General features: G+C 33.6%; 1 protein-coding gene across 9 annotated transcripts in view; it reads left to right on the top strand.

Annotated features, from left to right (window-relative positions):
* Positions 1 to 17,374, top strand: part of LOC125051860 (ankyrin repeat and sterile alpha motif domain-containing protein 1B-like) — a 95,319-nt gene that overhangs the window by 26,038 nt on the left and 51,907 nt on the right. For 7 of the 9 annotated variants that reach the window (XM_047652457.1, XM_047652458.1, XM_047652464.1 and 4 more), the window contains 3 exons: positions 3,330 to 3,461; positions 6,127 to 6,606; positions 10,888 to 11,047. In XM_047652457.1, the coding sequence (XP_047508413.1) occupies positions 3,330 to 3,461; positions 6,127 to 6,606; positions 10,888 to 11,047 (772 nt within the window). Of the gene's footprint in view, positions 1 to 3,329; positions 3,462 to 6,126; positions 6,607 to 7,662; positions 7,974 to 10,887; positions 11,048 to 17,374 lie in introns of those variants that run through there. The other 2 variants (XM_047652463.1, XM_047652459.1) reach the window with 2 other exon arrangements.

Genomic DNA, 17,374 nt, shown 5'->3' with positions numbered 1-17,374 from the left:
TTAAATTCCTACTAAAGGGACCTTATGTCTTCACTTATCACGTAATTAGCTAACCTAACAACATCTTATAGGGACCATATCAATATTACAAATCTCATGGATATAGATTGACTTGGCAATTCAGGCTTATAATTTTATCCACAACGAAGTTATATGGGATCGGAAATGGCCTAAACTGATTCGAGAAAAATCGTGCCGCTTTTATGCTCGTCTTGTTGTATAGAATATAAGCTTTTTCTGCTATAATTAACCACAATTCCTCCGTAAAGAACACATATATATATTTATTCTGTACCACAAAGAGCGGCTCGGTGGCTGTTGTTAGTCTTTTAACAATAAATAGAAATCACTGAGCACATACCTCGATATCCTTGACTCGAACTTAACAACAAACAAAGGCACACAGTTGTCGTAGGAAGGAAATAATTAGTATAGGAACAATGAGATAGGTTAGACAGATAGCTTTGCCTTCAAATAAAATTGCCACAAATAGTTTACAATACGAACAAACTCTCACCAAACAATATATTATTGACAGCTAACGAGAATCTAAACTAAATCTGTGTCAAAAAATTATGGGTCACCCCTAACAAAATTGTCTATTTCGAACATATTATCTTAATTAAAAATATTCCTTATTCAAAGCTTAAAAAAATCTTTAGACAAATCGGGCGTTTTAAGAAATAATTATTATAGAGCAAGATCCCAGGGCCGCCAGACGTCACGTATTTTCTGACGGATGAAATGTGGACGATTGGGTAGTGTTAGTATGTACTATGATCGTATGCCTACCTGCTAGCTTGGTCAAACGGCCAATTTCCAGGTATCAGGTAATCAAGGAACACAAAAACATTACTTACTTCACGTAAATTCTCATGGCTGATTTTTATATATGTTTTCAAGTGTATAGTTAGAAATAAATTGTCAATACTCCCAGACACTTTCCGTCGGCCATATTGCTTAACAGACGCTTTAAGGGTCTCAAAATAATTAGTCAACTTCACGTAAATTCTGACGCTCCATTTTTATATATGTTCATCCGACAACTATTTTAAAAGCTTTGACAAGAAGACAGACCGATCCAAGGGGCCAATCATCCCCTAAACTAAATTTTAATATCTCTATGAGTGGGAGAGCATTATCTACGCGCATGAGACTGAGTGAGACCGACTGCGCTGTTAAAGCCATGAAAATTACTTACTGATACCTGGAAATTGGCCGTTTGACCAAGCTAGCAGGTAGGCATACGATCATAGTACATACTAACACTACCCAATCGTCCACATTTCATCCGTCAGAAAATACGTGACGTCTGGCGGCCCTGGGATCTTGGACCATTAATATAACAAAAATAAAAAGCGCTACGCGTTTGATGTTTGAGTTCGTTGTCTGAACAATTCCGGAACCGATTTTTCTTTTTATTAATCTTTATGCTTAGTGATCATATGTACCTAATAAACATGAACTTAGATAGAAACAATTTAAGAAATTGTTACTAAACGCGCAGTGGAAGAAAATGCCTTGTAATTGCGAAAATTAACATAATACTCAAATCAGCCGCACAATTACACGCAATAAGCATTATCGTGAAAGGATATCTATGTCTAATAGGCTTTTATGGAGAAAATTGTCCATTCAACGTCCGCCTGCTGCCAATTTAGACCTCATCCGCGGCTTGAGATCGAATTACTCGCCCCGCTTGTCGCTTGATAGATTGGGTTAAGTTAGGAGTTTAAGCGCTTTAATTCTCGGAAAATGATCGTTCTCGTTCTGGATTGACTGTGAATTGTACCTATTATTTCAGCTTAGGTTATAAATATAATAACACTATTTATATCATAACACAACAGGTTAAAATTAAAAAAAATACAGGATGTGAATTGGAGGTGTTTCTAATAAAAGCAGCTTCCAGACAACTAAAACATAAAATCACCAGATCAACCCAGAAAAAATCTAATAGGTTTATCGATACAACATTTATAAACGTATATTAACTCTGCTACTATATGCTATCAATATTATATGTTTCGAGACAATGGATCATTTCTTATATATTTTAAACGTAAAATATTTTGTACCTTTTAAGAGTCAAATGTAGAAAAGAATGTATGAAAGCTGTTTTTTTTATATAAAAGGCGGCTAACGGGCAGGAGGCTCACCTGATGTTAAGTGATACCACCGCCCATGGACACTCACATCGCTAGAAGGCGTTGCTGGCCTTTTAAGAATTGGCACGCTCTTTTCTTCAAGGACCCTAAGTCAAATTGGTTCGCAATACTATAGTGGGCAGGGCAGTTCCACATAGGGTTTGTGCGCTGCAAAAACTGCCTTAAGAAACGTTTAGGTGTTTAGCCTTCTTGGCAACATCGCAACCATAAAGAATATAAGAAATAGTGCCTATGACGGCTTTATTCTTAAACATGGACTGATGATACTATAACTTTTTGTATGAAATAAATAATTATTTAAAAATGCATACTAGGTGCAGTAATTTCTTTGCTCCTGTAATAGGCCATAAGGGTAGGAAATAATTTGCTCACTTTAAGCCACAATCGGACGGTCCATGATCATTCACAATTACGCAATTGTATCCACTTATCTGCATGCGAAGACAGTGCCCATATAGACGATGACATTCTCGTAAATTGCCAACGATTTCACTATTACTTTAATGTAGCGAGTTTTCCTGTAACTGGAGATGTGTAGGCTTGATTGACTATATCTATAACAAAGAAATATAGTACTTTTATATGCTTTTATTATTATTTATTTATTTGGGAATGTAATACAAACATATTATGCCACTTGCGTGCAAATTTGTCTTACATAATTAAAAGGTAGAATTTTACATAGTAGTTAAATATCACATTATCAATCATATCATCATAGTCAATTATTATGTTATTTTATCACTAAAATATTAAAATATATTAGTACATTGTCAAAATTAATATTAATTATTATGTTTCACTCAAATAAACATTATTATAATAATATTATTTTTCGTCTACTTCGGCAGTTGTTCATTCCCGTTGACTTAAAAATATGTTTTTGTGAACGAATAATAACATTTCTAGAATAAATAGTGATAAAACTATTTTATTTATTTATTAACACTTCGTCGCATACATAATTATAATACAATTGACATAATTAAATTAAAAGTCGGGCAACTGGCGGCATTTTTTTCTCTATATTATATATCTATTTTAGCGGGTCATGGTATAAGACACAATTATAATTATCTACTTTAGCATGTACTTATTTAAGCGCTATAATATGTCCTAAACACCCCAAGAATAGTACCTAAGATAGATCTATTTCAACAGCCTACCCCTCCCAAGAAGCCTCCCCGGAGGAATTTATCAGTCTCCCCCACCCATGCCAACTCTCCGTCATCTGGCTACAGCTATGAGCTAAGATCTCATGCCAGAAGTCAAGATGACTTGGACGAAATACAGGTGAGTCGTCATGTTGGGGACTTCTGAATCACCGTAGTTTACTTAGCACCATGAAACCTGGATGCGAGAATCATATTTTATGGTAGGGGAGCCCACGATGCTAAATGGGGATTTACTCGAGCGTCGTAGAGACCTATTGGGATGCAAAGCTTAGATAAAAAGAAGAAAAAAATGTTATATGATAAATTCCTTTTCATCGGTGGGGGAAGCGGCTATAGATTGTTAAATATGTAAAAAAAAACTGTTGCATGGACATCCTCGAGCGCGTCAGATATTGATAGCATCTATGCCCTACGTATTTTTAATAATGTACGTATGTTAATCTGATCGTTTGCATGATGCGGGTGGTTGTATTTAAGGGTTGAAAATTTAAAAAAAAAAAATTATCGAGCGCGTCAGATTTTCTAAGGCAGTGTTAAGTGCACCAAAAAAAAGCTCTCATTCACTAATCTGACGATTTCGATGGGACGCAAACCCACAGCCATTTTCTTAATTTGCAAAAAAAAATCGCAATTTTGAAATACTCAAGCGCGTCAGATTAAGATATATGTGGTTCATCTTTATGTTCTAAACGTACTGTCTCATAATCTGACGATTATCTAGAGGGATTCGCCTGATCTGACAAAAAAAAAATAGAAAAACGGTTCACCTAAAGGGCCATCCCTGCAACTTCCCGCTAATTCCATTTCTGGGCGCTTAATATTGATATTTTGAGCTCGCTGAGTTCAAAGAAATAACATTTCTATGCATTTGAGCTCGAAAGTCTGATAGAAGTTTCATAGAACACTATTTTTGGAATTTTCAAACCGCAATAACTTTTGAATGGATCAAGCAATTTTCACGCGGTTGGCGGCATTCGACGCAGTTTTATCATCCTCATAAATAATTTTGCAATTTTAATTGATCGAACCACAAATTTCGGAGTAATCCCGAAAAAACACTTTTTCGGGTTTCTTTCGTGTACGATATCTCTCGAACGAATCAACCGCTTTTGACCAGCTTGGTGGCGATCGACGTGGTTTTTCAAGCTCAAAGGCGGATTAGTTTTTGAAGTTGATCGATAAAGAAACCACTTTAAAAAAAAATATTTCTTATTTTTTTAAGATTTTTCAAAATTTCTCAAAATCTATCGGTCCGAATCGGTTCAAATTCACAGGAAATGTAATTTTGAGGGAAATGTTTAGAACGCCGTTTAGTAGATTCCGATCGGTTTAAGGAAATGTAGGCATCACGCAGCTGCACGCATTTAACTTTATCGACGAATTTTTGTTATTTCGGCTTGCGGAAATCGTCAGATTATATATTTTTCATTATTCTTGAATTATTTCCTTCAAAATAAAAAAAAAATTAGCTACGCTCGAGAATGTCGAGATGACGTTTTTTTTTTACAACTTTGTTGCCCTCCCCTTTTTTTCCGTCACTCTCAAATTGTCAGATTAGTGGAATATACACTTTTTAGGATGTAATTAACTCACCCTACCTTAATCTGACGCGCTCGGGAATTTCTGATGGTCAATTTTTTTTTACTAAACTGATTCTGTCTCCTTCACGTGCGGCTTTATATATGGGCCTCATATTTTGTGGAGGTACTTAACCGGGTACAAGGTATCCCCCTATATCTGCCGCGCTTGAGTAAATCCCGAAATCCCCTCTTGGGCTCCCCTAACCATGTAGTCTGTATTTATTTATTATATATATTGTTCTGTGGTTACGGTTTAAGTAACCTAACATCTAGTAGTAAGTACGCGTCGTTATTAACGGTAGAATTTAGCAAGGAGTGGAGACGTTACATATATAACCTACTCACGTAGTATAGCCACACTCAGAGTTGTTCATTAAAGTCATTTTCAGAAAGCAATCAGCAACCACAACAGCGTCCGTACTCTGGAACTCTCAATACCGATACAAAGTCTAAAATAAGTAAATTTTTAAATTTAATTAAACTATCTTGAAGTTCGTAAAGTCGTTATCGGTATTGGTAGTTAGAGTACTTGCGCAGGCATTGTGATTCTTAGTAAGTTATTTAATAGTCGACTCTGAGTACTACATACGAGTATGTTGTGATTTAGATTTAGTTGCACTAGGTTTGGCTTTGAATTAGTTCCTTTGTTTGTAAATAAAATTTTCCTCTTGTGTTCTTATTAGCAAGAAATGTTTCAACTGTTTACAAATGTAGTGCCAATGATTGCAAATTGTAAGATATATTTGTAGTTGAGTTATAGTAGTTAGTAAACATTAAGGTGAGATGGAGGTATTCTAATTCGTAACTGAAGTCTTGAGCTGCAGATTTTCTACAGAATTAACATACAGAAAACAGCTCATGAAAGATGATAGACCAGTGTTTTCCATCGTGGAGCCCACGCCCCACATGTGGCAATTTGGTTGTTATGAGGGGCTATTCGAAAATTAACTTAAGTCTTATGTGAACAATTTAATTTCTTAACATTAAAAATTATGTATGTTATATGGGGAGAGGGGGGAATTTTATAAAGGTGGGTATGGCACAAAAAAGGTTGGGAAACACTGGTCTAAACTTAGCGCTAAGTATGACTCCCGTATGTCAAAAACATATAAAATATGGCGTACTATGATGAATATCACCTGTATATTATATTTATGTTGGTTTAGCTTTGAATAATGCTATACTATACTTTCTTTGTTCCAGGGTTCAAAGCACTACCTCAAGCACGGTCGATCAGTCGATCAATACGTTGACGGTAAACTTTCCTACATGGACTATGAGGAGAATCACAATTCGCCTCGGGCGATTCCGGTCCCAAACCCACGACCCAGCCTCAAAACTCGCACGCAGCCGGTCGCAATCACTGCAATGTACGAAAACGTGGTGATAAAAGAGCAGAATCCAAGACGGAAATTGAGAAGAAACAATTTTGGACCCCAAAGCGAGGATACGATCGAGAGGGTCAAAAAGTATTCGAACCAAGAAAGGTCTTCCCTAGAGAGTTTGTTGGACGATCAGTCAATGAACAGTCCAAGTGATTGTGAGCGGTATTGTGATGGGCCGAAGATTGATATTCCTTTGTCTCCAAGCCATTATGAACAGCCACCTACGCCTGACCATCCGCCACCATCGGCCAAGCAAGCGGAGAGAAGCATTCATGAAAGGATACGACCTTTAAGTCAGGTCAGTTCTAGAAGGTTTTCTTAAGCTGATTCTGCTTTCTTTTATAAGTTTGTGTGGGTAGACATTTATCTCCTTCGATATGATGTAATATTCTAATTATATATGTATATATTTCTATTTCTTTTTCCTATTTAAAACGTTCTTGTTTCGCTGCTATCAAAAATATAAAGGTAGAAAGGGATAATGACACCAGTGTCCACCAGTGTCATTATTAAGTCCTGTATTCCAGAACTTGAAACCAGTTTCAAGTTCTGGAATACAGGACTTGTTGGTTAATGATTTCTTGACTGGCTAGATTGTTGTTAGTGTGGGTAGTCGTAAATTTATGCAGTTAATACGGATGCATGCTTGTTGATGCATGATGTCTTAATAAATAGGTCATTAAGCTTTGAAATACTTGACTTATCAAAGCTAAAGACTTTTATCCGATTAAAGCTTGTTCTAGGAGTTTAATAACTTTAAATGTTGCATAGCACGTATGACAGATTATGATATTAATCAAGTTCCTATTAATCGGGTCTTGTAAATTTTAACACTAGCGTAAAATCCTGTTATTTGTCGATCATTAAGAAACATTTAATTTTATAAGTTTTGGATGTGGGTAGTACAGATGGAACACGTCAAAACGTATTTGGATATACATTTATGTAAATAATGTACGCCTATTATCTTTTTTGATTAAAAACTATAGCAGGGCACTTTTAGTTCTTATTATTTTGGAAGCTTTATATTATTTTGCATGCGTTTGACTATTCATTCACAATTAGTTTAAGTAAACTTTTATCAGTTTGAACTAATCATATTTTACCATATTTCCAACATAAAACTTTGTCTAAACAATAATCTTATAATTAGATATGGTTATATTCAAAAGCCTTCAATTTGTTAAAAGTGTATTTAAATCGATAGTAAAAATATAAACTATTAAGTAATATTTGTTGCGTTAATGGCTATAATTTGATTCTAGTCTTGAACGATATTTGGGCTTACATAATCATGTCTTTTCTCGCACTTGCATGTGACCACAGCACAAATTAATTATTTAAAATATTTCAGCTTATAATGGAGGTTGTAGAAGAAATAAGAATTAGAAAGAAATCGCAAGGCGATGTTACGATACCGTGATATTTAGTTTAAGTGGTAAAATTCGCCATTTGTGCATTTATTTACAGTGTAAACATAGTTACAGGCAAATAGTTGGCCAGTCGTCAGCTAAATATCGGAGATATCGCTATGTATTTTTATACCATATATATATGAACTAGCGTGCGATTCTCGATTTCATGTCGTGTCTAACACCTCAGCTATGTATCATTATATGTGCGCAATGAATTTACACTACGATGAAGTAAAATTGATAAAACCAAGGCCGGATATATTAATATTACAATTTAAACTAATTTTAACGCCAAAACAGCCCCAGCTGAGCTGTAAAGGCCCTTAAGGCCAACTGCGAGATTCCATTAAAAAAAAAAAGATTTCTGTTCCTCTTGCTGTCAAAGCAGAGTTAGAGATATATTTTAATATCAGGCCGTTAAAAAAATATTATTCGCTATTTTTTAGTAGTTTTTGGTATTTGAATGGGATCAAAGGTTTGCCAAATTCTTTTGAAACCAATTAAATTATGTTTACACTGTATCCATCTTCAAATATTGTGTGTAATAGGTGCTGAGATAAAAAAGTATTGTAAATAGATTTTATATTTTACAAGTATTCCTTAAGGTGCTATTTAGTAATTAAATCAAAAACATACATTTTCTTATAGCATTTATTTTGTTTTTTTATAAAATATACACGTTTAAAGTAAAAGAAAGTGTTGCTCCAAATTATTTTACAAAATGTTATATGCATTTTATATGATTTCTGTTTAAAATAAAAACGATCCGTTAAATCAATTTAGGAACTGACAATTAGTATTATAGAAGTGATGATAAGTAGATGTAAGGCGTATGCAACTTTATATTTATGTTAAGTTTTAAGTTTCTTTCTGTTACCTATTTAAGGCATTCATGTATTATTTCCGATTATTTACATATTTTACGTGAATAAATTTTTATTATTTCTTAATTTTGTTTTCTTTGTTTTTATGCACTCACCGTATTTGTATTTTGTTTTAAATAAGGCGCCTGCAATTATTTTAAAGCAATCATGCCTTCTCAAATGTCTTCAAGATGTTTTTGGTAAGTAAAATAAAATATAAGTGGAGACAATGTTTTTCAAATCGCTTGTTATAGACAAACCAAGCAAGTATGAATATGTATACCTTGGGCGATGAAGATGCGTACATACATATAATAAAGAGTTGTTGATATACTATAGGAGTGTCGTAATAATTTTTTTGATTTTCTCAAAAGTGTTGATGTTGCTTTTTAAACTCACCAATGGTTAAAATATTAATTCCTTATAGAGGAAATTGGCCTTTTCTATGGAAGGAATTAAAAGAATAGAAAGAACGATTTTTTTAAATAGAATAAATTTCATAATTACGGTATGTGCCATTGCTATCTACGCGCTTTTGCCTTCTTATAGGTAGTTCATTGATCCCGTTACTAAAAATTCAATCTGAAAGGAATCGAAGAAATCTTTGATTATGACTGCCTCATCAAAGTTGAATTTTTACCTTGCAAGAAGTTATCCAAATTTCGAAAAAAAATGGTTATCTGTTGGAGCAAGGTCCTGGGAGTAAGGTGGATGTCTTAGACATTCTAATTGAAGCTCCTATAATTTGGTAGCAGTCTGTTGTGCTGCTGTGCAGTGTTCGGTCCAGCGATGTCGTGAAGCAGCAGTGGCCTAGAGCGATTGACCAGTCTTGGTTGGTTAGTAGCTAGCTTTTCCATCGTGGTTTGCAGTTGCTGAATAAAGACATCTGCCGTAATCATCCATCAAACGCTCACAAGTATCTTTTTCAATTTTTGCTTGGGGCATGATTTGGCTGGTTCAAGGAAGAAACAGGAAACAATCTAGTTAAAATTATGAATCATAGCCGTACATAAACATCGATGATTAAATATTTTAATTATATTTTAAACATTTAATTATAATGTGTTGTTGTATCCTTGCCTTGGTTGAAGTAACCGTTAACTCTTAATAAATATCTCTGAGTGTGTTAGTCGAGTGAAATGAGCAACTTAGAATGAATGTTATCCCGCTTAGACGGAGGTGAGTACGTGTAACTATAGGTATTGCTATAAATATTCTGGTAGGAGATTTTTAACAGATTCGTTTTTATCAAAGGTTAATAGCTAAGGATAGGATAGGATTGATAAGGAGTTCATAACGGTGTTAAAACATTTCAATATTAATTATGTAAAATATGTACTCATCCTAAGTTTTCTTTGTAAGAAAAATATCCGTAATAAATCCAGTATTGTCTAAAACATTCCTAGGTACATAGCGTAACTTATTGGGTATATCTTATAATAAATAAGCACCTTATTTACATCACAAATAATATCACAGAACAGGTCAAAATAAAAGTATCTTACTGTTGCAATTTCTTCCATATAACGCAGATGTAAAAACTTAAAACTACACTTTTTATAAATAGTTAGTTTTAAAATAGTTTTATGTCTCTAATTTAACATAATCCATGATGATATTGATTTTCCACCTTGACCTTAAAAATAAAATTTCCCATGTTTGATTGATTGCTATTTTAATTAAAATTTAGGAAACGTAACATCCGAAGTAATGCCAATTACATCCGCTATGATCTTCGTCATTATAACTAAATATTTTATCACCGTGGATATTATTAAAAATTTCTATACCATATTTTCTCAATAAAGACATTCTAATTTCTAATGAAATTGGAAAACTACAAATTTAAAGTCAAAATAACTTTATTCCTATAGGTGAACAAGTACTCTTATGAACGTCTACAGAAAAGATCTTAATTTGATTATAAATTTACATTTACTACCAGTTTGCAAGTCAAGGCCGTAGAGCGGGCAAGAAGAACTGGCAAGAAACTCTCCGCCACTCTTTTCAATCGCCAAGTTTTGAGTCATACAAATTATTTGTACTGGCGATTTATTATTTAGATATTCGTCAAATTTGTAGAAAGCTTTACAAATATACAAATTTGTTTCAATCAAGTGACGTTAATATATGTTACATCATTGTTAGAATTTAAAAATGCAATTAATGCAGCAGAAAGATTGACCTATTGACTGACGTAGTCTCTGAATAACCTGAATTTTTGTGTAAACAATTAAACTAAGACATAAAAAATATCTCGTTACCCCGTGTATAGGAGAGTAATGAAACATTATTTACCAGGAATACAAGAGAAGATCAACGTTACGAGACAGTCAGACAGAGACCGACATCAGTCTGCTGAGAGCAGCTTCAGCGGTCTCCGTGGCTAGTGGCGCTACTGATAGGAGTGGTAATACGGACAATTGTGTTGAAGAATACGTCTGCGATGTACCGTTTGCAGGTAAGTTTTGTTTTAAGGCTTTCGATGGGTATTGTTTTACTAACGGTAAAAGCAAATCGGAAGAATGGTTGAAGTGCTTTTTAGTTGTTCTGCGATACATACGTACTGCGTAAGAATAATATATTAAACGTAGCTTATATTGTATTTGGAACCAATGTGTTTCGTGTTATTACCGACCGTGTTATTACCCTGAAAGTAGTCCACAAAACTTTGAAACTTGAACATTTAACTTTTAAACATGGGTGTCTATGGGCTGCGCAGACTGCCCTTTTTGGTCGTCCCGCAAGCTCGTTTGCCCCCCTATTATATAAAAAAAAAAAAAAAAAACATTGGAAAATGAAGACCGACCTGCATTCTAAGTTCTGTGTTTGCTCAGCATAGATACATAATACAAATAAGTCCAGACAACTTCACGCTTCAGCAACTGAACGGCTTAGGGTTAGCAGAATACATGGATGTCCCATATGTTAATAAAGTAAATACCTACCCGCTATACGTTTTAAAGCGCCAGGACAGACCTTCATAACTTGATTGTTAAGAAGCAGTCTTATTATTGGTCTAATTGTTTAAAGGCAGATGCCACAGAGACACAGACACACAGATACAACAAACTTTTAGTACCCCTCTTTTCGTGTCGGAGATCCAGTGCTGTAAAATAAATTATTATATTTTGAATAAACAAATCTCTTTAATTCACATAGAAATGTACAGTACTAAATAATAACTTTACAATTATATCCTTAAATTTCAGTTAAAATTCCCCAAACACATCTTGTTGACAGACTTTTGATACAATGAATTTCAGTCCATCGAATTGAAATTTTTCGATACGACGTTAGCAAACATCACGTCAACTGGCTGCCAGACTGCAAACAGTGGGCCTCGAAAATATTCAGTCAATATTGTAGACTCATCTGATTTCGGTTCGCGCGGTTTCACGCGTGAAATATTTGTATGTGATAAAATTCGATGCGTGGTTAATGACCTAAATATATATCTAACATATACATTACACTCCGCTGGTTCTGCGACCCAAAATGTGCCTTGGCCTTCAAAATACCGATACTCGATACCGGCTGATATCTCAACCTTGGTATCACACGGTAAAAAAGTCGTGATTGGGATCGCGATGGCTGTCGGTATTGCTATTGGAAGTTACAGAGTAAGAGCTTAGGTCCTCCATCTTATCCAACGGGACATGGGCCGGCATACTAGCCTCGTGGCATCTGGAGGGCTTAAGTATTCACTAACAGTACTTCATTACATTATTTATTTGTATGCATAATGCAATCTCTATCAGCATTTTTTTAGGTCTACGATGCTGTTTTACAACTGTAATTTCACTGTACATGCACACATAGATAAATCCATAGTTACTGCAATTATTATATTAAACAAATTACCCTGCTATCTATTATAACTTGATCAAAACTCATATTATCTTATAAGAAAGTAAATCAATTCAATTCAAAAATAATTTATTCATATCGGCACCAAAATGTACACTAACGAACGTCAAAAAATAAATATATATATGAAATTCTTCTAATTTTACATTTACTGCCAGTTCTCAAATCAAGGGCGTAGAACGGAAGAGAAGAACTGGCAATAAACTCTCCGCCACTCTTTTTAATCGCCAAGTTTTTTGTTTTACACAATGTTTGTAAGAAACTGCAACCATTACACCATGTTCCACATCACATCTTAAGTAATTAATAAAAATAAAATAAATTAAAAACATTGGCCTTTCATCAGCAGGAGGCATGGTGAAATAGGAACACGCACTTACATTCTTGTGGGAACAACACGCAAATACATAATAATAAACTACTATACAATATATATAGATTATCGAAGATTCAACGCAGTTAATTTATACCTTAATAACATTTTGATTAATTAATATGATTATAGGTTAACTCAACGCCATCTTGATAATGATTGATGGAAACATTATAATTATATCATTACTGCCTCAGAGAAAAGGGAAATCTTTAATAACTACTTTTTATATTATAAACAATTAATAAAAGTGAGATTTTTTACTAAATAATATTACTAGGGTATTAATAAGTACCAAGGACCATAAAATTAATTGTAACACCTCTTCTGGGAATTACAATTCGATGGCTCACATGGCTAGTTTGGTGAAAATTGTTTGTTAGGTCAGAGATATCACGTTGAAGACCAAAGATTTGCGCCTTAGTAATTCCTATGCCAGTCCTGTGAGTCCTTGGTGATCAATGAGCTTGCTGCAATGGCTTGACTGAGTTCAAACAATATTTTAACACTTATAAGATTATTAGTGTTTAAAATTGGAAAATTATGTAAGCAATTCTAAAAATAATGTACTATCATTTCCTTAATTACGGTATAAAATATCTTACATTATACCAGTGTAATGAGAGGATCTAACGGGTGCGGTGACCCAAAGTTAAGGTGAGCATATTAAAGTTATGAGGAAGTTTGCGGTTTGGGGTCGACGTGAGAAATTATAACGTTCATATATTATTATCGGCTTTGTACATTTCTCTGTGCTTTTTTTAATAACTGCATATTATTGTTAAATACTTGAACGTACAGCGTTTCTAGTTTTGCCGCCATTACCTTATTTAACTAGTAGATCATTTTTTTCTATGGCTAGACGTGTTCAAAGAAAAGCAAATAATATCATGGCGCCGGCACTTGACACTTTTTATTTTATTGTCCCGCAATGACTTAGCCGTGATAAATTTAAATATACTGGTAACATTGGTATTGAACAGTCACCAATGTTTTGTATGAAATATTGTTTTTATCTTGGTTATACTGTTCCCTTCTTAGCCTGTTTGTTGGTTATTTCAATCATAGTATTACGAATAACCCAACATTTACAAGTCACAAGGGCACGCCTTGCCATTTTCAACTTAATTTGCGTAATTAATAGGCCATAGTCATGTTTTCTAGCGGCATCTTTATTTAATTCGTGTACCTACCTGTATTTTGTGGTATTGCGTGAGAGAGTTCCATTAGAGTTGTGGTTACAAATGCAATTCTAACGGAATGCTTATCTTTCAACATTCATGTAATTTACAACTATTTGTATTTTTGTTGGCAATACCTGTGCGTGAAAATTATAATTTAATAGTTTTTATTGCGCCATATACTAGTATTATAAATAGAGTTTTTTTGTTAGGATTAACATTGCAATCGTAGGAACTGTTTATCGGGAAACGAATGAAAAATGTTGCAAAATATTCCTTTATTTTTAAATATATGTTTTACAGAAAACTCCCCTTGATCCTTTTTAAAAGTTTTAAAGAAATGTCCGCTATAACATGTATCATCATTACAAGTTGCTTTTCGTAAATTTGTTGTGATAAATAATTATTTTCGAAGTTAAAACAACTTAAACAATACTTATTAGTATTAAATTTTGAACTATGAAAGTCTTTGGATTTAATAAAACTTTTATATATACCATAGGTTTAAAATATCTCCGCAACAAAATAATGCGCGTATTTATGATGTGCAGAGAATTCTCCTTTATGAACAGGAGTAAAATTTATCATATTACCTATGTTCCGACCGAATTTAGGCCAAACGTAAATTACGCGTTCCTGTTTTTTTGTTCCTAGTTGCTCGCAGGAAGCAAACAATTATTAATATATTAAAATAATATATAAAACCATCGTTTTCAAGCAGTTTCTTTAGTTATTTATATCATTACTACTATTACGTTTACGTACAAGAATTTCTCCCTATTAAGCACACGAACACGGACATTGTATTACAAGAAAGGCAAAAATAAGTTTCTGAAACCTTCGTGTTGAATTCAAGTTGCCCTTTAGGCGGCAGACGTCGAAGTTAAGTTAGGTCATGATCGCAAGTTAGCTTACGACACGCGTAATTAGTGATACTGGCGCCACGCCTCATGCTTCTAGACATGGCAGGAAGGACACGTCATTTAACTTACTTCAAAAAAGACTGAATTTATAGGAATATTTAATCTTCTTATAAAATACTAGCTGACCCGGCAAACTTTGTTTTGCCATGTACATTTTTTTAGTTCAATAAAAATAACTATCTACTATAATAAAAAATTGGGGTTGAATGTACAGGGGTGAAAATTAAGGGTTGTATGAATTTTTGTATGCTGTATCATAAAAAAATTTGTATCAAAAAAAATACTAGCTGATTCTCAGACTTACTGAATATGCATTAAAAAATTCATAAGAATCGGTCGATCCGTTTCGAAGGAGAAATATGTATTATTAATTTTCATAATCAGTACGATTTTGCGTAATTGTGTTTTCTGAAACCGAATGTCACTCATCAAAAATTAAAAGAATTCCTTTTATTATTTATTCATCATCAAATACTTCATGATGGGACCACCTTGAAAGTAGAGCTATTAAAAAATCTGCCATATATAAAAATAAAATGGACGAATACTTATTTAAGTATTTAACTTTTACGTACAATAACGATTGTTTAATATCATTAAAGATAATGCCTAAAAGCCTCCACTTGAAATCAATAAAATTAATTTTAGTTTGCAATTCCATAATCATAAGTGAAATCGAAATTTTATTACGATTTTGTTCACTTGATAAAGCGAATACACAAAAGCTTTTACCATAAAATTTATTTATTGACTCGCCGTGCACTTTTTAATTGACACTTAATTTGTGATTTTAATTGATTGTAAATAATTAGTGAGTTATTGAGAAATAATCATTAGTCCGCCTGACTTCCAACGGTGCTAATTGGTCATGTATTGATGCCTTTTTCGGTGTATCATGTATATGGATGAATACATTTAATTACTTTATACAAACCTAATTCCAGTGCACAGTTTCTTCAACTTCGTAAAAGTTCCGGGAAACTCTTCAGAACACCTTTATAAATTGCTAAAAAAAAAAAACCATATCACTTCGACGTTCCACAATTGCAAATGAAATTACATTTTCGGATTCACCTTCACTATGATAATAAATATTGTCAATGTTTTTAATATTACATAACTTAAAGTTCCTTATTGTCGTGAGCAAATTAATTAAAGTAATTAATCATTATGTTGAGTAATTATTGAGACAAAAAGCGTTTACATAACCCTTAATTTATTGAAAAAACCACACGCTGTGTTCGTTATTAAAAAGCAATGCATAAGTTGTATCATAACAGAAATTATTTCCGAAAATAATAATAGTAAGTAGTTTCATATCATTAATCCATACTTTGTTAAATAGGTCATTAACAATTTAAGGTGCTGTGTAGGTGGGACTAAAACTATGTTAATTTCTAGTTTGTAAAAACCTATGGCACTGTTAGCCTCGGTCTTAGCCTGAGAAATTTGTATCCTAGAAATATGATGGATAAAGTGCAAGACCAAATCTTATAAAAACCAACCTTAACCTAAAATAATACATAATAATATAAACTAAAAACTAAAAAGCAAATCTCACGGATTCATGAATTGAGATGCAATACAAAAGAATAAGAAATACAAGAAGTACAAAAGTCACGATTGAGCAGGATAGGATATGGTTAAGAAATGTTTATGTAGAAAGATGCGAGGGATGAAGCCAATCGTATGGAATCCGGCAGCCTATTCCACAACGTAATGGCGGAGGTCCTAAACGAATTGCCTAAAAAGGATGAGCTGTGAGATGGAATTTCCTAAAAGCATCTATTAGAGCAGCGTAATATATAGTTATAAGGACCCGAGAATTTGAATTTTTAAGATTAGAGGGAGTTTTGGGATTGAAAAGAATTGAGTCGAATAGGTAGCCACCTGAGCTGTCTGCGGAATTTCGACACATGGTCATAATGTGTCTAAAAAGATAGATCGTTTGACGTTATAGATTAGCCTTCTGTGCCTGACACACACCGATTTTTGCATCATACATGTAATGACCTCGCTATATTTTCATCCACCTATGTACATAGAAAAATCCATAGGTGATCAGCTGGGAAATAAACGGGAGACCTAGGAATTAAAAGTTGCAAACTTATACGGTGAAATAATGCAAGGATAACATTAAAGATTAAAGAAGGAAGCTAGACACTCACGACTCGCAATTGATGTATGTACTGAATAAATGAAACGGAATGCTTACGTAATGTTAGGTGGAAAGAAATTGACATACAGATAAAGGATGTTATAAAAAAATCGAAACTGTTTCCATACAACTGGCCTTAATTCCGCCCAAGCTGTTCCGTGTTATTGATCCAAATCGATCCAGATTTAGAACAATTGACGTATTTAGAGCGAATGTTAATCCGGACCACATTTTTAATAACGCTATTTTGGTATGAAAATGTGGGCGGTAAATTTATTTTTCA

Source organism: Pieris napi, chromosome 8 (assembly GCF_905475465.1).
Source record: "Pieris napi chromosome 8, ilPieNapi1.2, whole genome shotgun sequence".
Classification (NCBI taxonomy): Eukaryota; Metazoa; Arthropoda; class Insecta; order Lepidoptera; family Pieridae; genus Pieris; species Pieris napi.
The sequence above is the reverse complement of the archived record's forward strand: the minus strand, read 5'-3'. Positions and strand labels throughout refer to the sequence as shown.